The sequence below is a fragment of the Trachemys scripta genome, chromosome 3, assembly GCF_013100865.1.
Source record: "Trachemys scripta elegans isolate TJP31775 chromosome 3, CAS_Tse_1.0, whole genome shotgun sequence".
NCBI lineage: Eukaryota > Metazoa > Chordata > Testudines > Emydidae > Trachemys > Trachemys scripta.
In genome coordinates this window covers 56,775,007-56,799,900 of record NC_048300.1, presented here as the reverse complement: position 1 = coordinate 56,799,900, position 24,894 = coordinate 56,775,007, and the positions used below count along the sequence as shown (strand labels likewise).

Sequence of the window (24,894 nt, the reverse complement as noted above, 5' to 3'; positions counted from 1 at the left end):
AGCATGCTGTAGTCACCAAACACTGTACAGGGAATTTAAGGAGGCAAAGAGACACTCAGGCAGTACAGCTTAAAGGCTGAAATCTTCAAAGTTCGTCCTTACTATTAATACAAGCATTACTAGTCTGAGTGATCAAACAGTGCTAATGCAAGACCCACAAGGGGAAAGCTATTAAAAAACACAAGAAGAAAGATTAGATTAACATCTCAAGTTCAAGTCTCAGAAACAGCAACATTCCCACAAAATGCATGTGTAACAATACTTGCAGGGTCCTGAGACATGGCTAATCTCCAATTTAGAGTTACACAGTTCCAAAGTTAGCACCAGTCCTAGGAGCTTCATGGTGACCACTGGGTAACTCCAAGTGTCTACTGTAAAAAGGCTGCCACATGGGTGAGGAAACGGAGGTGGCTAATTCCAACTGCCCCTAGCCAGGAAGGAGCAGAACACTACCCATTGCCTCACTTGATGAGGTTTAGTATCCAACCTGCCCCACAACCTGAATGTTATGAGGCTTTTCCCAAACTTGGCAATGCTGTCCCACCAATGGGGCTCACATGACACCGAAACCAGCCTGAAACATCTGCACAGCTGAGTGAAATGCAGAAGGTTGTTACTGGCAATTTGGCAGCAAACTTACTATGAAATTAAAAATTGAATTCCCTGTAGTACTCTAGTTTCTTCTTCTTTTTCTTTCCTGACACTTCCTTTCATGCCCTCTCTTTATGGTGGGAGTTCGTTTGAAACACTAGAACCATTGTATAGCGAAGTCATCTGCTTACCCTGCACAGAGAAAGCCTTGCTAAGCAGAGGATTTACCTAACTGGGATTGCAACCTGAAAATGGTGATGCGCTGGAATCACTACAACCCAATTCACTGTGTGTGGTTTCCACTATATTTAAGTTATGTCGTTTTGATTAGTAAAAGTGTTCAGCTTATACGTCTCCAAAAAAACCCATCCTTTTCTCGTCTCCTTAAAGTGCAGGTCTGCTATAAGAAGTGACTGTGTAAAAGCGGCATCTTATTCGGTAGGTTTAGTCCCTCTGGCTGTGTCTCTCAGACTCTTTCTGGAAGTCTCCCACCCATTGCGTTAGCAATAGAGGGAGGGTTAGTGTGGGTAGGGTACAGGCATTTTTATCACTATGGCATCTAACCCTGCTTGGAGCAGTTCTAGTAAAAACACAGTGGTAAAACAGCAGGTGGCCACCTGGTCCCCAGATACTCAAGCACTCCTATCACTGCTACCTCCAATGGAACTACACCTTTAGTGTTCCTCAGATTGTTTACTGTCGACAAGCCCTGTCTGTATTCGGATACACATCTGCCTATTTAAGGTGCAAAAATGAAATGTTACCTGCCTTATATGTTTGTTAGCTCCAGGAGTGAACACTAGATTCTATTTTGGTTCTTCATGGAACTAGCGTGCTAACAATGGAACGAAGCTGTGGCAATGCAAGTGGAGGGAGGGGTTATCTGGCCTGCGTATGCATCTACCGTCTCCGACGGGCATCACTCGGGGCCTCTAGCTGCTCCTGCCCCTTGCGAGGCTGCGGCCATGTTCTATTTTGAGCGTGTTAGCTCAATGAGACCTAGTATGAGTATGTCTCATCGAGTTGGGAATAATAAATACCTCCAGCTTGAGCTGTAGACATACCCTAAGGGAGGCACGTGAAGGTATTTGGGGCTGGGGTTGTGGCTTAGAAGACGTATACCCAGTACTGAGAGTGTTGGAAGCAGAGGGACAACAGCGATGTTCTTTAAGAACCAACTCTCTCTTCACTTGCCTTTCTGGATGTCTCAAACCTTCCCCATACACCAGGAGTGAGCTACTAGAGAAGGGGTGGCTACTGTTGGCCCAGGCCATGGTTGCCAGCAGTTGTGGGAGAAGCACTAACTAGCACCACAATCCGGTTGCCAGTAGGGGAACGTGCTGTGTTTCCAGCCTGGGAGAAGAAGGTACATCAATGTAACTGCTTTTCTTGCCCATTAGCTGTCCTCAGAACACACATCATAGAATATCAGGGTTGGAAGGGACCTCAGGAGGTCATCTAGTCCCATCCTCTGCTCAAATCAGGACCAATTCCCAACTAAATCATCCCAGCCAGGGCTTCGTCAAACTTGACCTTAAAAACCTCTAAGGAAGGAGATTCCACCACCTCCCTAGGTAACCCATTCTACAGTGTTTCACCATCCTCCTAGTGAAAAAGTTTTTCCTAATATCCAACCTATACCTCCCGCACTGCAACTTGAGACCATTACTCCTTGTTCTGTCATTTGGTACCACTGAGAACAGTCTAGATCCATCCTCTTTGGAACCCCCTTTCAGGTAGTTGAAAGCAGCTATCAAATCCCCCCTCATTTTTCTCTTCTGCAGACTAAACAATCCCAATTCCCTCAGCCTCTCCTCATAAGTCACGTGCTCCAACCCCCTAATCATTTTTGTTGCCCTCCACTGGACTCTTTCCAATTTTTCCCCATCCTTCTTGTAGTGTGGGGCCCAAAACTGGACACAGTACTCCTGATGAGGCCTCACCAATGTCGAATAGAGGGGAATGATCACGTCCCTCGATCTGCTGGCAATGCTCCTACTTATACAGCCCAAAATGTCGTTAGCCTTCTTGGCAACAAGGGCACACTGTCGACTCATATCCAGCTTCTTGTCCACTGTAACCCCTAGGTCCTTTTCGGCAGAACTGCTGCCTAGCCATTCGGTCCCTAGTCTGTAGCATGGCATTCTTCCGCCCTAAGTGCGGGACTCTGCACTTGTCCTTGTTGAACCGCATCAGGTTACTTTTGGCCCGATCCTTTAATTTGTCTAGATCCCTCTGTATCCTATCCCTATCCTCCAGCATATCTACCACTCCTCCCAGTTTAGTGTCATCTGCAAACTTGCTGAGGGTGCAGTCCACGCCATCCTCCAGATCATTAATGAAGATATTAAACAAAACCGGCTCCAGGACCGACCCTTGGGGCACTCCGCTTGATACTAGACATGGAGCCATTGATCAACCAGCAAGTTTCCAGCAACAGAGAAACAACAGGAGCCACTACAGATGCCACTGCTGGAAAGATTAGTAAGTACAGGTTTAAGCAGAGTCCTATCAGACTTTCATGCTGCAGCCTGAACTGGATGGATTCCAGCACTAAACTATTATGGCACCAGCTGAATTTAGCCAATTAGGGTAGAATGTGGTTCTTATCAGTGCCTCTTTCTTTGTGTAATGAATACACAGCTAGACAATTCACTGGAGACTCTAATGGAGGGCACGATATTGCAGAGAGTAGTAAACAGACTGGACAGAATCCAGAGATCAGAAATTAGAGATGGGAGAACTAATCTTTAGTGTCTGTAGTTATTCACCACGACCAGCCACTATCCTTGCCTGCTTGTTTATTTGTGCAGGCTAAGCAGTGAAACATTTGCAGCTATCTTGTGTCATGCTGCACTGTTTGACTGGTAAACTCAGTAGCGATTAGAGAGAGATTAAGGCTGCTTTTATGCCTGCCGTAATCACTCCAACCAAAAAAATAATCAGCAGCTAAATACATACAAATAAAGCCAAATGGAATGGGAAAGAAGATCAGACTACCTAACTCAGTAGCCTGAGATGGGAGTGCAGCATTTAGCATTAAATAAAAAAAGACAACCACTTTTACATTTGTTGCCCCTTCATGGTCAGAATATTCTCTGTGAAAATGGCATATTCTCTTTCAATGGCTTCCTACCTTCCTACTGATAAGTCAAAAGTGCTATTTCCTAGCAAAACTCATCTAACAACAAAACAAAGAACCACTCAAAGTTCTTTCTACCTCAAAACAAAGGTCATAGGTGGTTTTCAGCCACTAGATGGGAAGATCACCAGTATTAATGATAATGCAACGGAGACACAGTTGATTTGGCTTTGCAGGACTAAATTGTATGGAAAACATTCAGATGCACTGGATAATACATTTATTTGTCTGTAAAATGCCAGGCACTCTTATGGGGCTCTGTAAATTAGGCAATTCTTTATTTTGCAAATACTCTGACCGTAACCCCATACAGTCCTCAGCATCAGCTTGGAGATCCTCAGGGGGAAATATTAGTAAAAAAGCTGCACAAACCTCTTAGCAGCTTAAAGAAAAATCCCTCCCTTTTTGCCGCTCAACAAGTATTTTAAAAGGTGTTTAACAAATCGGACTCCAGAACAGTCCTTTGGAGTACCTTGCATGTTTGTATACCAGCACGCTCCAGGACAGCAACAACCAGACCCAAGTGCATTCCTGCTAAATGTAATTGCTGCTGCAGTCAGCAAAGGGGGGTGGGAAGAGGAGAGGGTGTACACAAGCATATATATAAATGTACTAATACAGTTCAAACTATTAATATAAACAGCCTTGTAAATGTCATTAAGACCTGCCCAGACTAATGGCAGGTATTTCAAAGAGGAAGAGGCTATTAAAAAAGCCAAAGACAAACAAGCAAAATAAGGAGCAGACTAAACATGAGGTAATAACAAAATGTGATAATGCCAGGGTTGCTATTAAATTTTTTTTTTATATATAAATAAAGGCAAGAAGAAACAAAGGTTCTGTTTTCAATGAGACCCATAAAAATCATTGCTTAAGAGAAGTATAATTGTTTGATGACTCAAAATTTGTTTGTTTTTTTTGGACAAGTCTTATTGCAGGGATCCTGCTATTAGCCAACAAAGCTTACAAGCACAGTCCCTCTTAGGCGAGTCCCCTCCTGTTTTGGGTTTTGATAACAAACACCCAATACTCCACACTGCACCAACTCCTGCTCTAGGGGACCCTGGGATGTCACACTGACTAAAGAAAGTTTTAGTGTTATGGATGTCTGTCCACTAGGAACAGAGCTGAGACACCACTCCCTTCTCCCACAAGCTAATTTCGCAGGTCTGGTCTACACTAGGATATTACATCTCTCAGTGGGGTGAAAAATCCACACCTTGGAGAGACGCAATTATGCCATCCTAACTCCCGGTGTAGACAGAGCTAGGAAGAGAGCTACTGCCTCTTGGGGAGGGGATTACCTACGCTGATTACCTATCTACCTACACTGGCGGGAGAATCCCTCCCGTTGGCATAGGTAGGGTCTACATTGAAGTGCTACAGCATTTTAAGTGTAGACATACTGACAGAGGGCTTGTCTACATTACCTGCAGGATTGAATGGCAGCGATCGATCCAGCGGGGGTCGGTTTATTGCGTCTAGTCTAGATGTAATAAATCAACCGCCAAGCACTCTCCCGTTGACTCCAGTACTCCACCGGAGTGAGAGGTGCGGGCGGAGTCGACGGGAGAGCATCAGCTGTCGACTCACTGCAGCGAAGACACAGCGGTGAGTAGATCTAAGTACGTCGACTTCAGCTATGTTATTCACGCAGCTGAAGTTGCGTAACATAGATCGATCCCCCACCCACAATGTAGACCAGGCCAGAGACCACTCAACAGCCAGACAGTAAAAAAAACTGTATGTGATACAAATCTAGGGAGTCTTGGCTGACCTAGAGAAGACAGACTCTATATCTAGGGCCCTACCAAATTCAGGATCCATTTTGATCAATTTCATGGCCTGGGGTTTTTTAAATTGGTCAACTTCACATTGTCAGATGTTTACATCTGAAATTTCAGTGTTGTAACCGTGGGGGTCCCAACCCAACAGGTATCCGGAGGTGGGTCTGAGCTCCCCCCACTCTCCCGAGAGAAGCCATGCAGGGGAAGGACAAGTCCTGTCCCTCCCCAGCCTGGCTGGGACTTGCAGCTAGGAGCCTCCCCCCACTGACCGGGGCACTCCTAGCAGCAAAGGAAAAAATCAGATTTCACGGGGAAGGGCTTATTTCAGAGACCATGACACTTTCACAGCTGTGAAATTGGTAGGGCCTTATCTATACCCCATTTAATAGTCACCTCAGGAACTTGCACTCAGAGCAGGCAAAAGGACCTGACGTAACCTGCAGTAAGTTGTAGTTGCTGACTCATGGTGTATGTGAGTTTCTAAATAATCTGAGGAGTTGCAGCAGGCCTGTAGATAAATAAGAAATTAAAGAACCTAGTTTCCCATACTGGCTTCAAGCCACATTATTGCAGTGGGAGAAAAAAAGAAGAAAAAAAGAAAAAAAAAAAAAAAAGTGCAGACGCAGCGTCTTAGCCAGGGTTTTGGCCGCCCCAAGCAGCCAAAAAAAAAAAAAAAAAAAAAAGCCGCGATCGCAATCTGCGGCGGCAATTCGGCGGAAGGTCCTTCGCTCCGAGCGGGAGTGAGGGATCGTCTGCCGAATTGCCGCCAAATAGCTGGACCTGCCGCCCCTCTCCAGAGTGGCCGCCCCAAGCACCTGCTTGCCAAGCTGGTGCCTGGAGCCAGCCCTGGTCTTAGCAGAACGTGGTACTGATTATTCCTCTATCCCTTACAGACTTCAGGAGTTTTACTATTAGTGGATATATTATACTTTATATAGAGAGAACATTTATTCAGTGAAAACTAAGCTAAATTCAGAGTACCAATATTGCCAAAACACCCTAAGCACTGCATGCTGCTTCAGGAAAGCGTCTCAGGGAGGTGAGTCATGTTTAGGACCTGCAAGGTGCCTTAAAGTAGAGTGAGACACAAAAAGGGTTTAAAAATCCAAAATAATTAGGAGTGTTTTCATAGGTTCAGTTAAGAAATAATATATGTAAATATTTCCCCGCAATGATGGAAACAAAACAGCATTGCACTAACACATGAAACCCAAAAAGTGAATTAACTAACGAGAGGAAGTGAAATGGACCAAACCGGTTTCATTGTCCAGTTTGAATGAAGAACACCATCAATGATTAAACTCAGCAAAATTCAGAAATGTGACCCATGTCCAACAGGTAAGGGTATATTATAAAAGACCATCTTGCAAAGACCACTTTAAGATACTAATTCCAAATCTATGTCTGCAGAACATGATTTATGCTTCAGTTAAAAGGGCAATAATTGGAATTTAAACTCCCTTAAAGACAAACATTTATCTAACACTGGTTGCTGGTGGTTTTACACAGTTGTGTTCTATTACATTCAGATTATTACTGGGTTTCGATTTCTAATCATACTGGAGTTAAGTGAATAGTGCTCCAGTAATTTGTGAAACATTTACTTATTTAATGCAATTAACAACAGGACTACAGATTAGGAGTTTATTGATTAACTGAATGCAAGGCTTTCCCACGTTATGTGTCTAACGACTTCAAAAAGATGAGTTATTTTTCAGCACCACTGAACAGTTAAACTGTTTTCAAACAGTGTCACAGTACACAATGCTCCATACAGGAAAATGCAGACTGGTACTAAGGTGCATACCGTTTAGAAGCAGCAGCAAACAGCAACATTTCCAAATAAATGTACAGTGGGGAAAGTTTATGTACCCATAATTTAGTATTGCTGAGGTAGAACGCCTGCAGTATTTGCATCCCAGAGATGACTGTAGTGATAAAGTTTATATCACGTGTGGTCATGAAAACACCCAAACATATATACTTGCCAAACTATGATGTACTAATACATTTCAAACTATTAATATAAACATCCTTGTGATTGTCACTAAGACCTGCCCAGATTAGTTGCATTATTTCTATAAATATCAAAGAGGAAAAGGCTATTAAAAAAGCCAAAGACAAATAAGCAAAATAAGAAGTAGGTAGACTAAACATGAGGCATTAACAAAATATGTGATAATGCCAGGGTTGCTATTAAATTTTTATTTCCATTTGTTTCAGAAAACGTGCAGAACTCACTTGTGAGTTAAACGCAGCCATCTCGGATTCCTGGCAATAAAGATTTTATAGCCCAAATACATATTTTTTCCTCTATCACACACATTTATTTGGCTCGTTAAGCTACAGTAAAACTAGCCAATTGCTCAATCCATTTAGCAAAGTACCTGCAGCTCCCACTTCATAATCAGCAAAATACTGAATACAGGAATTCTCTAGTACTCAGAGAATTTTATTAAGAGTTACATCAAAGCAGAACTATTGAACATGGACAACTTCTTCCTGACTTCAGCCATATTTTTGTGCCAATTAATCACAAAGACTCCCCCTCTCACCTTCAACAAAATGTTTCCTTCACTAAACCCTGCCTTCCACTCAAAGGTTAGGGAGTGCAAACAAGACTCAGCTGAAAACTGAAACTCCGCTAAGTGATGCATTGCCAAGAAAGAACATCCTAGCCAGACAGGTTAAGCTACCGGAAACAAACCAGACTTCTTGGTTGTTTTTTTACTCCCGACATAATCAGCACTCTCATTTTACTAGAAAAGAGAATCCACCCCAGAAGCAGAGACCGCTCTAGTTATAGGTCAATCGGTGGCAGATTTCTGGGAGAACTGGTGTGAATTGCCGAGCGCTCTAACTGCCCCGAGGAGACCCTGCTGGTGCAAACTACATTGATGTAGTCTATTTGGTCAGGCAAGCTGTTGGGCCCTGCTTGGAGAGGCCCGTTCGCATGTGCACTACAGGAGTGCCAAATCTGATGGTGGGAAGCAGCCTCCCATCTCACTGGACTAGGCAGGTAAATGTTGGGGGTGGGTGGGCAACTGGTACCTGCTCCTAGCAAGGGGGTGCACAGTGGAGGTGGTGAGTGTGAACTGGGGGCACCCCTGCCTCCTGCAGGCACTCAGCCCCTACCCCCCACACAATCCCCCTGTCTTTCCCAGACACCCATTACCCCCAAGCCTCCTCCCATACACCTAACCCATCACCCAGTCCCCAGCTCCCAAACCAGAGTCCCCCAACCCCTTGCTGCCTCCCCACACTGCAAGTCCCAGGAGAAAAAGGATCCTCCAGCTCTGATGGAAAGTGCCCCAACTGCCACCTCCTCAGCCCCGCAGGACAGGCTCTCTGGACCGGGGGCAACATACTGAAGTTTTGCCTTGGGCGGCAGATTGTCTTGAGCAGCCTCTGCCCAGAAGTGCCAAGTCACAAAACTGAGTATATCCAAGTTGTGAACAATGGAGACCTGAAAAGTCTGTTTGCCTTCATCTGTAGGACAAGTCACTTCCCCATCCACAACTCTGTTCTCAAACTGCTGCAGTGATGGTGCCTCTGGCACGTCCCTTGGAAGTCTGGAGAAAAAAACAGCAGTGGACCTGTCTTGCCTCAGTGAAAGCTTCCTCCATTGTCAATTACAAGGTCTTTATTTTGGGGACCGTGTCTTTAGGTGCCAGACACATGCACTGTAAGTTACAAGACAACCTATAAAAAGGTTGTGTAGACCTGTGTGTAGACCCCTGAATCCTCTAGGTTTTCAATTCACCCTAGAAGAACAAGCCACACAAATACAATGCCCAAGGCACCAATGAGTTAGTCCAATAGTACAATCACCGAACATCCAGTACCATTAACACAATGGCCACAACCTCCCCCTGACATGAACCAAAATGATCACTCGGGTTCACAGATCAACTACAGCAGACGAAGTGCACAGGCAGAAAGCTTGAGTGCAAACCACATTCTGTATCCATCCTCCAGCAGCACAGACAACTCTTACAGTATTACGCCACAGCAGTAATAGATGCAAAATGAGCCTTCTACCCCTCCACTCCCAAGGCCAGCACAGCTGTTTTGCATAGTGAAGTGGCTAATCAATCCAGACTTCATAGCCCAAATATCTGACACAAGCATCAGCCACAGGGAAGAGTAGTCAGCATATTTTGCGGATAAGATAAATTGAAAATGTATGGAACCCACTGGGACAAACGAAACGCCACTCAAACCAGACTATTACCCACCCTGACACAGTTTGGCCCCATCACACAGAACAAACTTAAGAGGCCCCACAAAATGTTAGAGCCACAACCTGTGAAATGGATCCATGCCCTGCCTGGCTGATAAAAGCCAGAGAAGAACAACTATGCCCCCTCAATGGAAATAATCAATGTCTCCTTCAGACAAGCACACCTACAAAACTCTTTGAAAAATGCAATATTTTGCCCAATCCTCAAGAAGCCATCACTGGACCCTGAAGATCTCCCCTACAACCATCCGGTCTAGAGCCTCCCCTTCCTAGACAAAATAACTGAAGCAGCAATAACCACCAAGCTCAAACAACCACACATGACATCGGCCAACATCCTGGATGCCTCACAATCAGGGCTCAGCATAGAAACAGTTCCATTGGCACTAAATGACATCATGGCCATGGACACAAGACTTCCATGTTCACACTGCTTGACCTTTTGGCTGCCTTTGACACAGAGGACCACTTACTAACCCAGCTCCATGATGTAGCAGGAGTAGGTGGCCCAAGCCTACTGTGATTCCATTCATTCCTCTCCAGCAGACTGAGTGGCAATAGGTAACTGCTCCCACCCGCCTCCAAAGCCACTCATCTGCAGAGTCCCATGGGGATCCATACTATTCCCTCTGTTATTGTCAATATCTACACAAGCCCACTGGGATTTAGTTTGCTGAGCCCCGGGGGTCTGACAATGGTGTGCCCATTGCACTCAACTACATATCTCATTCTCAAGTGATGCAACCATTGTCAGTAACAAGATGTCAGAATGTCTTTGGGGAAAAAGAAAAAAAAAGAAAAAAATCAGCACCTGGATGAAGTGCAGCTGGCTCGAGCTGAATCAAGGCAAGACGGATACAACGCTGGTCAGAAAGAGGAAATGCACTGAAGAACTAGCAGAGACAGTGTCTCAACCTGCCACTGAAGGCATACAGCTCCCATTTTTCAGACAGGCACAAATAGGGTTCTCAGATCATGGTAGGGAACATTCCCTCAGAACATAGTCAGCATGCCATGCTGCTCAATTTGATTAGGCTGAGACATCTTTGTGCTGCATGATTTGTGGCACTGCTAAAGGAGGATAAAACCAGACCAGAAACTTACCCACAATATCAACCACGTCAGGCCGGATGAGTGGTTCTCCACCAGTCAATCGGATCTTGTCCACACCTTCCTTCACAAAGAGCCTGGCAAGGGTGATTATCTCCTGCGTAGTGAGCAGCTCTGATTTAGGGGTCAGTTGAACTCCCTCCTCTGGCATACAGTACTGACCTGAATGAGCAATCAAGAAATACATGGGCAAAAGGAAGGATTAGCAAAGAGTCAGATCAGCCGCTGGCGAGGAACCAACACTGCACTTTGCATAGCAATTGCCTATAATTGCCAATTGTCCTGCCTAGCAGAAATACCGGTAGCATGAACAGACAAGCCCACAGACACAGCTGCTGGCTTAATCCCCAAAACAACTTTACACCTACTTGACAGGTCTGTAAATCAAATTTGCCACTTAAGTCTGGAGGGAGGCAAAAGTATTGGTGTCACCAAATCTGTATTTTTTCACCCAAAAAGAGTTTTGGTTGAAATTTTTTGCCCAGCTCTAGTTCCTACAGGTGGACCTCCATATCCTGTGGAGTACATGAACCTCACTGGGACATGGAGGAGGAAGAAACAGACAGACTTACATCTGAGGTTACATTTCTCAGTCAGGGAGATCCGCAGGTAGTTGTGCTGACGGCCAAAGTTGTCAGTCAGGAAAGCAGAGAAAGGGGCAGCATGTTCAGTTAGGAAACCTTTTCTTCTTGTGCTTGGCAATTCCTGAGGAGAAAAAGCAATAAAACAAATGATAGCTGTTTTCGTCTTCAACACACCGTACAAATGTTAACTGAGTCTAAACTTCACAGGGAAATTATCATCCACATTTTACAGAAGGGGAAAACAGAGGGACACAGAAGCCAAGTGATTTTGACCAAGACCAAAGTGAGTCTCAGTGGAACAGCTAAGGAGTTCCAGGGGTTTCCCGACTCCCATCTCCTGCTGCATATTTAAGATAAAGGGGGAGGAACCATATTAAAGTTAGCCATTTTGTGTAGCAGTTGCTGTAGGCCTTCTCTGCAAAGTATTTTGCATGGACAGTTTGATTCTTGAAATCTGTAAAGACAGAGGGAAAGATATACACCCAAAATAGTCATCCAGAGGCCCTCATTGTGGTCCTCAAATTGATCAACCTGGACATGATACTTCCAGGCATTTTGCTGCCTAGCAGAAGAACTAAAAGTTAGAACTGACAGTACATCGCGCCTTCTGCCTGTGAAAGTTCAAATATGAGGCAAAAGGCCCTGTCCAACATAAGAACAAATTGGGCCACTTTGAACGGTCTTTTAAATCTGTTGGCAACAGCCGTATTTAGTATGGTTTTCCGGCTTGAATTGTGTTAGAAGCCTTGTGCTGTGGACATGGCTTGGCTAATATGATTCCCAGCTGAAAGGCGCTGTGTAACTATCAGGGAGGCAGTGCTAAAACCCCTAATAGTAATATGACAGTGTTTTAAACAAGGCTGTAACTAACACAATGCTGGTCTCTTCTCCTTGTGTGTGCCTAAAAGTGCTAGAAGCAGAACACATTTGGGACTAGTTACACCAGATTGTAACACTATCTGAAACCCCTGCTTCATGTTCCTGCATGTGTAGAGCCCTGCGCGGATACAAAATTTGTATCTGCATCCTATCTGTGAGCTGCAAAAATGGTCCGTGGATATCTGCAGATTTGCAAGGCTCTATGCGTGTGTAATTAAAGGAAATAAAACACCAGCAAGGGCAGGGGGTCAAAGAACTGTACAACAGGGGTCGAATGTGGGCAGAGCTAAGAAGAGACTCCCAGGCCTGGCTGGGACAGGCAAATCTAAGTTTCAAACAAGTGCTGCTCAAGACACAAACCATATCAAACAGCAGCTAACAAAGGTGGAAAGGGGAAAAAAAAGAAGAAAACACCCAAATAGGGTGCCAACCCTCTAGGATTGCCTGGAGCCTTCAGGAATTAAAGATTAATCTTTAATTAAAGATTATATCTTGTGATGAAACCTCCAGGAATACGTCCAACCAAAACTAGCAACCCTATGCAATGTTTAGTGCACTAGGGTTAAAGTTTAGCAGCAGCCCCAGGGCCACCGTTTTGCTTACTAGGCCATTAAGAGAAGCAGATGCTTGATTAAAAACATCTTCGTTATAAATAATTCTGCATCTCATCCCTTTCACAGAGGGGTACTGGTAGGAAATCATGGTGTCAGCAGCTGCTGGCTTCCTACTCAGTGTCATAACCCCCTGCTTATAACCTGACCATCTTCACGGCAGGGGGCAAGGACTCTGCTCTGGAGATCAACTACAGACCAGTGGTCCAGCAAAATGTCCTCAAGAATAAAGAATGGGGGTATTAGAGAGTTAAAGGAAAGTTTGTCTTTTACCTATTTCCAAGTAAGGAAATTGCAACCACTGATCCTCCGAGTGAGTTACCTCTATCTCTTAGCTATCTGGGGAACAAACCCAGACTTGTTTGTGGATGGGGATTAAGACTTTAGAAAACCCCTCCAGAAATATTTATTTTAAAAGCAGAGAGAGTGCCAACATCTAAATTCAGAGGGATAGCCGTGTTAGTCTGAATCTGTAAAAAGCAACAGAGGGTCCTGTGGCACCTTTGAGACTAACAGAAGTATTGGGAGCATAAGCTTTCGTGGGTAAGAACCTCACTTCTTCAGATGCAAGAGACTTGCATCTGAAGAAGTGAGGTTCTTACCCACGAAAGCTTATGCTCCCAATACTTCTGTTAGTCTCAAAGGTGCCACAGGACCCTCTGTTGCTTTTTACATCTAAATTAACACATTAAAGTGATAGAACAGACTGTTCCCAAAGCAAACTAATTAAGAAAGAGCTATTTGCCAAACTTTGCTTCTGCTGATGCCTGCAGGTTCAACATATGTTGTGTGGAAGACTAGAATGCTTTCTCTAAGAGGCTCAAACTACACCTGTATGCCTCAGAAATGCAGGCATGCTTTCCGTCATCTAGATTACATGGCTGGATTCTAAAATATGATACCAGCATAAATCTGGACACCGCTGAAATCAATGGAGCTACTCCAGATATGCACCAGCGTAAATGAGAGTAGGTTGTATTGTTGTACAGGCTTCAGAAGTCTTTGCGTTGTTGTGAAGTGGAGAGAGAATCCCAATAGCCTCATCAATTTTATTTCTAAATCTCTTGATTTTTGAATAAAAATATGCATGGCGCCTATCAAGCTTGTACCTGGCTCTCTCCCCACCCCATATCTCAACTCTGCCAAGTTTAAACACACCTTTGAGTTAGAGTAAAACTATATAAGTGAGCTTCCCACCCATATTCCCTGTGGCCACTCACCACTTCTCCCTCCTCCACCTCCTATCCCAAGGTCTATCATATCATTGAAGCATCTGGCTAAAGAAATAGCTACTGTGAAAAAATTTGAAAGCGAAACCACAATTGGACACAGAGAAACTGAGAGCTGAGCCTCAGGTTTGAGACCCTGAAGAAAGACAGGGTGACTGCAGCCAGTTCGCTCCCTGCCTTTGGGCTAATCCCCAACCGCTTCCCATGTGAGACTACTCCTAAGCATCATGCTGCAGTATATTAGCAAGTCTGGATATACAACTGCCTCAAAAAGCTTTTTACACTTTTAAGGTTTGAACAAGCACACTCAGATGAACCCCAAAGCTGAACTCTTGGATGCACTGAGACCACAAGATGTACATTTTCAAGTAGTTCTTTCATCTCACTCTACTGAAAGCTACCAAGCTTTGCCTTCTGGTTATATCAGAGAACTAGGAGCCAGGGCTTCTGATCTCTACTCCCAGCTCTGCCACTAACCTATGAGGTGCTGGGCAAGTTATTTAATCCCACTGTACTTCCACTTCCCCACCTGTAAGACAGGGATAATACTAGAACCATTTTTATAAGGGTTTTCAGAGGCTCAAATGAGAGAAGCTATAGAATTACCAAGTGCTTGGGTTTTTTTAAAAATACCTATATGCTTTTATCTGGTGGTGGATGCTCTCATTTCTCCATTTATATTAATGGAATTATATTAGGATTTTATGGAGACCAATTGAATAATTATGATTGACACTGAGCAGTCACTGCAGTGGAGGAGCTTTAGGTTGGATATTAGGAACAACTTTTTCACTAGGAGAGAGGTGAAGCACTGGAATGGGTTACCTAGGGAGGTGGTGGAATCTCCTTCCTTAGAGGTTCTTAAGGCCTGGCTTGACAAAGCCCTGGTGGGATGATTTAGTTGGGGATTGGTCCTGCTTTGACCAGGGGGTTGGACTAGATGACCTCCTGAGGTCTGTTCCAACCCTGACATTCTAGGATTCTAAATGGAACAAAATACAGTTACAATAATGGGATGAGGTGTGTGAGTTGCAGTGGAAATGGTTCTTAGAAATGCAATGCATTTTGTTTCCATTAATGCTCTTCAGACAACATCACAAAATCATTTAAGGAGACAGATTTTGTGTTAGCAAGTTAAAGAAAAAAGGAATATTTTAAGTCCTGTGACTACAGTGACCAGTTCCAGTCATTCTAGCTATCCTTGTTAGGTTATAATTGGCAAGGGGTTAAAGGTTAAATGTTAAGATCTGACTGTAAACCTCAGACGTTAAATGTGTGACTGGACTCTAGGGCTGCATTATGTGGCGGATATGGAGAGGATGAGAGAACAAGCCACATGACAGATGTTAGTCACATCACTCAGTGTGCTACTGGAAGGATAAGCGTGGTATAAGAACCTATACAGAAGAGCTATCCAATGTTGCTCCCGAAAGAGCTCCAGAACTGCTCTGCCCACACAGGTTGGATGCCAGCGGGTAAAGTGTAGAGGTGTACTTGTGAAGCAAGGATGCACGGCCCTGCCCACATTATGCCTGGCCAAGGTGGATTAAAAAAACACATCAATGATTTAAAAAAAGAAAAAAATTAAATCAGATTTTTTTGATAAAATGCTTTTTGAGGAAAAAAACCTATCTAAAGATAGTTTTATTTAAGATACATTATAGCTCAAAGATATCTCATCACAGAATAGGGATTATAAATTCTAATTCTAAAGTATGAGACAATATATTCATGTAATGTTTACGAAAAGTTTTGTAAATGAGTTCCAATAGTTCATAGATTAGGGACCCAATCTTATGGGGTTCCACAGGCTTCTGTATAGGTTATTTAGGTTAATCTTTCTATCTACCCAATGGGACTCAGAAATATTTAGTTTTGCAGTTCTCAACTGTGGATTTGTGTCTCCAGAGGTAACATGCTTGTTAACAGCAAAAAATACATATATAGAGGTGAGAAATAACAGACCTCAACTCTATTGTGCTTCTGCAAATTTGTGTACACAGAGTCAATCCCTTACCTCTCTAAAAGTGGAAAGTTTCAAAAAGTTCAATGAATAGAAGATTTCTGGGAGAGGAAGTCTGGAGATAAATGTGAGAAGTGAGGGACATATGCTTGTTTTGTTAAAATATTATGTTTGCTGTTGAAGAAAAAAAATCCAGAATACTTAACATTGTTGATTTAGTTAAATAAAACAAATTTAAACGTCTGTCTGGTGATGTTCTCCTCCTAATACAGCATGGCAAGAAAATCCTCCAAATATTAATGATTAACCTGTTGAATTGGAGATAGTTCATCTCCCAATGACTTCATAAATATCTGCTTCAATTACCTTTGGTAAATGAAATAACCAAACAATCATTAATTTTCTGATATAGCTGTAAAACTAATCTGAAAAGTTTTCAAAATAAATCACTCTTTAAAAATGTATAGTCTGTACCTTCTAAAAATGAAACCTACATCTATCTCTGAGTTGTGAAGAATATGTATTAAGGTTATAACAACCAACAAGAATGCATTTTTATGTAGAAAGCCATGATTAAATCAAGTCTTCCTGGCTAGTGATTTAAATCATGATTTAAATCAAATCCACCTTGTGCCTGGCTCTAGCCAGCAGCGTTAGTCACTCCGTAGTTTAAACAAGGGAGCCCTAGCACTATGTGTAGAGATATTTACAATATCTTCCATACTCTAGATACAGCTGTCTATTCCCCCTCAAAAGTTTTTTGGAGAAGATTTTCTGTGTGCTACTCCTAGGGGTGGAAGACAGGTAGGAGATGGACTCCCTGAACTCCCGGCAGCGTAGGGCATGTGGGGTGGAACAGGGTGCAGCCAGACAGAGAGCAGAACAGTGGGAGGTGCAGAGAGGTGACATCTAATAGCCTAAGTCATTTTGACTCATTCGCAGCTGTTCTAACAATGCAACCCTTTTAAAAAAGCAGAAAGATAATCCTTTTGTAGGAGCATAATCTTCCCAGAGACCATTGTTCAATTTACTTCAGCTCTCCACCTGCAAAGATCTTGTAATGAAATGGCAAGAGTCCAGAGGACTTTCGATACAGCTTGGCCAGTGGACTGGTAAGGTCTGAAAGAGGCACGAAGCACAAGTGTCTGCTTACATGAAGTGGCGCATTAGCTCTGTTTGGGTACATCTACAGTGCAATTAAAACAAAAAACAAAAAAACACAACCCACCACACTGAGCCTCTGATCCTGGGTCAGTTGAGTCAGGCTCCCAGGGCTAAAATTTGCAGTGTTGACATCTGGGCTTGGGCTGGAGCCCAGGCTTGTAGACTCACCCCACTCTTCAGGGTTCAGGCTGGAGCCCAGGCTCGGAAACTTGGTGAGGGGTGCGGGTCTCCGAGCCCGGGCTCCAACCCAAGCGTCTACACAGCAATTTTTAGTCTCGCAGCCTGCGCCCAAATTAGTTGACCGAGGCCAGCTGCAGCTGTGTCATAGGTCTTTTATTGCAGTGTGGACATACCTTGAGTTACCAGTACTTCTGCTTTCGGTCATCCATTTTCAGCAGGCAGAAGGAAATCTAGGCCTGCTTCTGTCTGAAGTTTGCTTACTACACTAAAAGGGATGCCAGATTCAGTTTGAACAACAGAACAGTATCAGGTGCCAATATAGGACCCTGGCCCTCTCTGTTTGCATTTACCAGTAGGTAAAACTGATAACTACAGACACTCATCAACACACAGCCAAGCTCTCAACTCAGACCCTATACATGATTCATCCATGGTAACTACTAAGAAGGTTTCCAGTTGAGCAGACAGTGGAGTAAATCTACCTTTAACTCCCAGGGGGTAGTGCAGACAGACCACACGGTGTGTCTGCCAGTTCTGTGTAGCCTTGTTGACATTAGGGAGTGCTACACCAGGCCTGCACCTAGCAGAGAGAGATGAACCACCATTAGCTCTGGTGGTAATTTCTGGTAAAAAAAATTCCCTAATGTAGACAAAGTATAAGTAAGAGAGCACACAGCCAAGTTTATAGACTTTTAACCTTTGCTCATCCCTCAGCTAACTTTGCGGTTGTTTTACATCCTTTAGTTGTTTCACATATTAGCAGATAACCAGCAACCTTTGCCTATTATAAATGTGAAAGTGACACTCTCTCTCTTCAAGGACACAGTCCCAATGTACAGCAAAACCTGCCAAGAGCAACCACTCATGGGAGTTCGCAGAAGTGGATGCTTGTCAGAGGTGGTCTCTCTTCAAACGTATGGTATTGCCACCCTTACTTCTCTGCTGCTGACGGCAGCACTGCCTTCCGAGCTGGGTGCCTTGCCAGCAGCTGCTGTTCTCTGGCCGCCCAGTTCTGAAGGCAGCATGGAGAACAGAAGCTGCTGGCTGGGCACCCAGCTCTGAAAGGAGTAAGAAAATGTCGCTGGTTGCAGATGACAGGTGGTCGCTCTTCACAGTTTCTTCACATTTAAATTATAGGGGGGAAAGTTCCATGGCCTCTACAAGTACTCACTTGTGACTGGTGGTCTCTCTTCAGAGGTGGTCGCTAAAGCAGGTTTTACTGTAGTTTTATAAATCTTTTAGCTATTTAAACATTCTTTTTGAAATCAAGATCTGCTTCCTTAATTGGATTTTTCTTCAGCTGCATAAAATGGTTTGTTATTGTAATGTTGCTTGAGTGCTAGAAGCTGCTTGTAATTAAAAAGAAAATGCATTGATGCTTTTGCTTTTTCTAAAAAATAAAATAAAATAGAAGTTCAAAGCGTGACCTAGTTATCAGTCATGACAATCTCTCATTATAACCTTAGAATCTGTACAAAATCTCCACCACAAGCATGCAAAAGCTGGTGTTACACAAGGTTATAAAAGATTGACAACTTTAAAGTGAATGAAGAGAGGAAAGCTTACTACCGAGGGCTTTCCCCAGTGAAAGTATGACTCCAACTGTCCCTCTCCCTCTGTCCAAGTGATGCAAACGGAGAGATTCACCACTAACTCATGTCATATGGATCAGCAGACTCATGTTGACATGGTCCCTTTAAAAGTATTCTTGGAAATAATTAACAATCTTTGCTTGGTGTGTAGCAGACAGGCTTGTGTAAAACAACAGAGATCATGTTTTCATCCTGACTGCTAGAAGTTCCTATTCGTTAGCTTGTTGTCATATCCTTATACCCGGATATAGTTTAGGGGATTGATAATGGGAGGAGTCATAAGAATGGCCATACTGGGTCAGACCCAAATGTCCATCTAGCCTACTATCCTGTCTTCTGACAGTGGCTAATGCCAGATGCCTCAGAGGGAATAAACAGAACGGGTAATCATCAAATGATCCTTCCTTAACTACTTAGGTTTCTAGGTCAAATTCAGCCTAGGTTGGTGCTGACAGCAAGTTCCCACTAACTAATGATTGTTCACAGACACGCAAGATGAGCTTGGTAGTTCTCTTTCCAATTTCTAGTGGGACTGTTGTCTACATTACCAAAAAACACACCTCTTCAGTTAGCACTCAATGGCATGATCAATAGCCTCAGTAGAAAGGCCAAGGATTAACTGGTTATGGACTCTGAACTATTTTCATCCCACCTGAAAGGTCAGTTGAGGCACACAGATAGAGAGGAGCTGGGGAAGCCTGTTCTGCTACTGACTGTACTGCTACCTGATCTGTGAACAAAGGACTTCAGACTCCTGGGCTGTCAATCTGACACTTTATATTAGATGTTTAGAAGTTAGAAGATCACACTGAATATTTAAAAAAAATATATATATTAAACCACTATTCCTGTAACTCTCTGTGACAGGGCGTCAAGCCTCCGGATGTGTCAATCAGATTGTGCTTTCTACAGTAATTTTTCCACAAACATCAAAACATTTAAAAAGTTATTAAGAATATCACAAAATGGCCTAGCGCAGGGTTCTCAAACTTCATTGCACCACGACCCTGATCTGACAACAAAAATTACTACATGACCCCAGACAGGGGGCCTGTAACCTGAGCCCTGAAGCCCTCGGACATTCTTCACTTCACTTTCCAGAGACTATAAAGATTTAACAGACATCTCTGAGATGCTAACAAAAAACTATCAAGTGTTTGTCTTGACAAATCACTAAATATGCATTTGTAGAGGATTTTGCTGGGGGTGAAGAAACAAGCACGACTGGTCTAAAAAAATAAAAAAGCCATCCAAACCCAGAGGGAGCGAGGCTACAGAGCAGCATAGGGGCAGGGGTTGCACCATCATGCTGCATGCAGGGGCAGTGCTTGGTCCAAGAAAAAAAAAAAAAAAAAAAAAAAAAAGCCCAGAGAAAAATGGCCCCCAAATTAAGTGTAAAGCCCCACCGGCTGCAAGTAAGTAAAAAATGCCACCAAGTCTTTAAAAGGTAAGCCCAAATATCACTTAATTTGAGCTACTTAGGCAACCCCATGGTGGGCCTGTCTAAGATACAGCAGGCCACACTGCTGTATGCTAGAGCCTCACCCAACACATCCCTCCCACTTCCAGCCTTTCCCCCAACACCCAGATCTGCAACATGTATTGTGTGTAACATCTCATTTCGGTGCCACAAGTGAGTAGTATTCAGGGGATAACACCTCCTTCCTCATTTAGCTGGATGGCAGAAAGGAGCCCCCTATTCAAACCCTACCGAGGGGCATGCCAAGTGGCAAACGTTATCATATTTAGAATATCTGCATAATTTACAGCAAGCAGCATTTGATTGTGGTGACCCATCTGAGTGCTTATTTTGTGGAAGGAACTTGGAAAGAGTATCCTTCCTGCCATTTGACCCCCAGAAAGGAGAGAGAAGAAAGGGGGACACAGAACTCCATTTTACATGACATAACTGACATTGATTGGCTGCTTAAGTCACAGGGGGATTCAGATGATATTTTAGACCACAATACAACTGCCACCACTATACACATAAAAGTCACAGATCTGCCCACCAGATATCCCAAGTGCTTTCCCCTTCTCGCAAAAAAAGGTGATTGACAATATTCTGCTTTAAAACCTGCAGAGTAGCATTTAAAAGAGCAAGGTATTCCTGATTGAGCAATTTAAAAAATGCAGTCTCTAGGACAGCAATTTTAGGCTTAAAGCTCTGCTTGTGGTCACATAATTTAAAAAGTTTACTATATGAACCATCAAAAACCAAACAACCATTTTTCTAAATTATTGAGCCAATTTTACTGACATGTAAGTTGTTTACTGTCAGTTTGATTTCTTGTAAAAAGTATTAAATTCACTGTCAGTTTAAAAATATTACTGACTTCCAGTAACCCAGAAACCAGCACCAGAACCTAGTCCCAGTCTATTTTTTGCTTGTTAAGGGGCTGCCATGTGAGAGAATAATCAATAAGTCATGTAAAAATTGTGATTATTCTGTATGTCAAGTCCTATTTTTGCAGAAGTGTGTCAGACACTTACACTCTGCATGTTTCGGTTGTGCCCTTCCACCCCCAGTTTGGCACTGAGGAGGTAGAATTAATTTTCGAGGCATTGAACAGTTAAATTGGGAGCAGCCTAGTTAGGACAATGTTTTTGCTGAGGAAATTCAGTTTCAAGACAGCTTTGTAAAGTAAACAAACAGCTTTCCTACCAGGAAGTCCACATGACCTCTTGGGTTACATCCAATTGATCATCAGATGACCAATTTCAACAAAGATGGCCACTTCTGGCATTTACAGATAATGTGCTTTTGAATAGTGTACAGTATACCCATAACGGAAAAACATTTCTGCTGAATGACCTGTTCACTACAAATTGGATAAAGGAGCTGGAATTTCACTATTACTAAACAAGAGAATAATATTACTGTAATTAAGAGATAAGTATTATTATTACACTTGAGACAAAAAACAGCCTGTAATAGGGGGAGAGGAGGTATTATTGCTTAACGTTAACACATACAGGTTGAACATTTTAAAATGCACAGAATTCCTTACTAGTAACGTGGTAGATTATAAACACTGAAAGAATTAAAAAAAAAATCTAATTTACTTTTCACCACATATGCCATTTAACTGTTTTTTTCTCATCTTGGACAAGTGAAAAACTATTCAGTTTCACGATTGTTTTCGGTCAGTTTCAGTTCCAATGCTAGATATTATAGTTGCAATTACTCCAGAGGAATATTTAAACAGAAATCAGAAAATGTTGAATGAAACCAAATTGAAAGTAGTAGTACATTACTAAACCCAACACTTAAGTCTGGAGCGTAAACTTGTGATGTTACTTCCAACTATAAAACATTACTTGTACAGCGGTTTTAAAAAGTCACCCTTTACACAAGGACCTGCCCTTTGAATAAACTCACACTTACAATAATAGGGAACATTATTCTTAGATATTTCCCCATTTTTTAAAAAAATAGATAAGATTAGAGGGATACGGTTTTCACCTTCATTTCCAGCTGTGAACTGTCATATGGCACTGTTGTCCCCTATTAGCCAGCTGCCACATTCCAATCCAGATGTGGTTACCTTTCTCTGGTGAAAGCAAGGATTTCTGTACACAATATTTCTGTAAAGCACTTTAGGATCTCTTAAGGGGGAAAAAAAAGTGCTATCTAAAACCAAGATCATCAGTGTTCAAACAGTAGTTGCCCATCTTAGTATTAAGGGGACAGAAAAGGCAAAATAGGAGCACCTTTAACAGATTTATAAAAATCTATCTACAGTTCACCTAATTTTTTTCTTTCTTCTAGATAACTTCCCCCTCAAAGTAGCTGACTGTGCGACTCAGCTTTCCAAGAAAGACAGACTTAGTACCCTGCAGCTCACCGTGATAGGCATTTTCACAAGGCTACCTCCTCTATATAGATGTCCAAGGTCTCCTGGCACATTCGGTAAGAGCAAGTGGTTGTGCCAATATCTTGTTTAAAAGCCCTCACCTCCCTGCTGCTCAGCTGTTGACCCCCCCCCCGCCTTCGCCCCAGAGGTGGCCTTGTGTCAGTGTTAATTGCTCCATAAAGTATAACCCCCCATTTCTCCCCTCAGCCACCCCCAAAGTTAGGTAACCCATAGCCTCCAAATCACCCTCTTCCTTGGCACCTTCCCCCTAAATAACTACTGCCCCATTATCCCCTATGCATATAACCCCCAGTGGCTGGCACCCATCTGAACCTCAAATCCAGTCACACTCTGGCCCCTTCTGCCTAGCTAACTCCCACCCCACCAGCCCCTCTCCCCTGTCCCCCCATTTAACTCCCTCCTCCCCAGCTGCCCCCCACAACCTCCCTACTGAGCCAGACACCTGCCCGCCTACATGACGCCCCTCTCCCCACCCCGAGGCTCCCATTAACCCCCCGGGCTGCTGCCCCCCACTCACCTGAGCCGGGGCGGGGGCAGCCACCAGCGCTTGCTGCTGCTGCCGCACAGGAGCCCCGGAGCTGCAGCCCCTGCCCAGCCGGGCACGGAGGGGCCCCCGCAGGAGACACCCGCGAACCCCCTGCGCCGCTGCCATAGGCCCTGGCTGAGCCCGTCCCGCACGGACCCGGCACCTGCGGGGGCAGCTCAGGCTGCTTCTGCCCGGGACAGTAGCAGATGCTGCCGGCCTGAGTCACGTGGGGGGGGAAGTGCCCCTCCCCCCTCCACCAGCCAATCGCAGTGCGGGGACGGCTGAGGACGCCGTGCCGCATGCTGGGAGTTGTAGTTCCTCGCTTGCTTCGGGGACGCAGGTGGTTCCAGGCTAGGGTGACCAGATAGCAAGTGTAAAAAATCGGGACAGGGGTGGGGGGTAATAGGCGCCTATATAAGAAAAAGCCCCCCAAATCAGGACTGTCCCTATAAAATCAGGACATCTGGTCACCCTATTCCAGGCTGAAGAATCGCTGTGTAGCTGGCAGGCGAGGATTAATTCTAGACGCCTCGCTCAGGCAGCTCATCAGGTCCTTGACCTCCTTACGCCTGCTGCTACAGTTAACAGAGGAGTGGTTTGGGGCACTTTTCGGGTATGTTTTAATTAAATTACAAACAAACAGTGACATGCAAAGGCAAAAGAGAACTGGGGCTGGGACATTTGGTCCTGCTTATGCGATCACATCCTCCCCTCCAATGCAGATCTAATGACAGGAACAAGGCCTTTATTTACTTTTTCATGATGTTAAGAGAATGCCTGAAAGAAGTAGATTTTCAGGTTTTGTCTGCCTTGTGTTTCCTGCTGGAAGACTCTGAACAAACAGAGAACTGACAGGGATTTTGACATCAGAAATACCATTGCAAAATGGACAACGTGATTTTTATTTGGACTGTTTAAAAGTTTGTTTTTGCTATTCCTGGTTAGCTCAAGTGTATGAGAAACAGCTACAAGAAAAGATATTTTTGTTAAAGATTCAAAGACTTCAAAAGGACTGAAAAATCTCCCAGTCCATTTCTCTGGGTCCTCCAAGGGGTCCTCTAGCAAAAACAGGGAAGACAAAATTTTACATACTCAGTACTTCTAAATTAAAAAAAAAAACAATAAAAAAAACCTCTCATGTTGGAGACTGACAGGTAATTATGCTTCCATTTCACTTTATAGAACACACAAAAGCACACGTTTGATCCAATTGATGGCAGTATGCTGGTTCAATTGATGATAATATGCTGGTACCTTTCATTCCTACTTTTGTTTTTCTTTAATATAATGTTGCACCACAGACATTTTGTATATATGCAAAAATTGAACAGTAGGTCTCTACCAACTGTAGGCCAAATCCTGTTTTCAGTTATCAGAAGCCTAACCCCCTACCATTTGAGCTAAAAAGGCAACAC

The 24,894-nt window shown here is 43.6% G+C and overlaps 1 protein-coding gene across 3 annotated transcripts in view; it reads right to left on the bottom strand.

Moving 5' to 3' along the window:
• MOCS1 (molybdenum cofactor synthesis 1) overlaps positions 1 to 23,700 on the bottom strand; it is a 47,011-nt gene extending 23,311 nt beyond the window's left edge. For 2 of the 3 annotated variants that reach the window (XM_034764793.1, XM_034764795.1), the window contains exons 1-3: positions 23,471 to 23,700; positions 11,446 to 11,578; positions 10,868 to 11,035 (exon numbers count right to left, since the gene is read on the bottom strand). In XM_034764793.1, the coding sequence (XP_034620684.1) occupies positions 10,868 to 11,035; positions 11,446 to 11,578; positions 23,471 to 23,605 (436 nt within the window). In that variant the 5' untranslated portion in view covers positions 23,606 to 23,700. Of the gene's footprint in view, positions 1 to 10,867; positions 11,036 to 11,445; positions 11,579 to 22,541; positions 22,685 to 23,470 lie in introns of all 3 variants that reach the window. The other variant, XM_034764794.1, reaches the window with a different exon arrangement.
• Between the last annotated feature and the right edge of the window lie 1,194 nt (positions 23,701 to 24,894).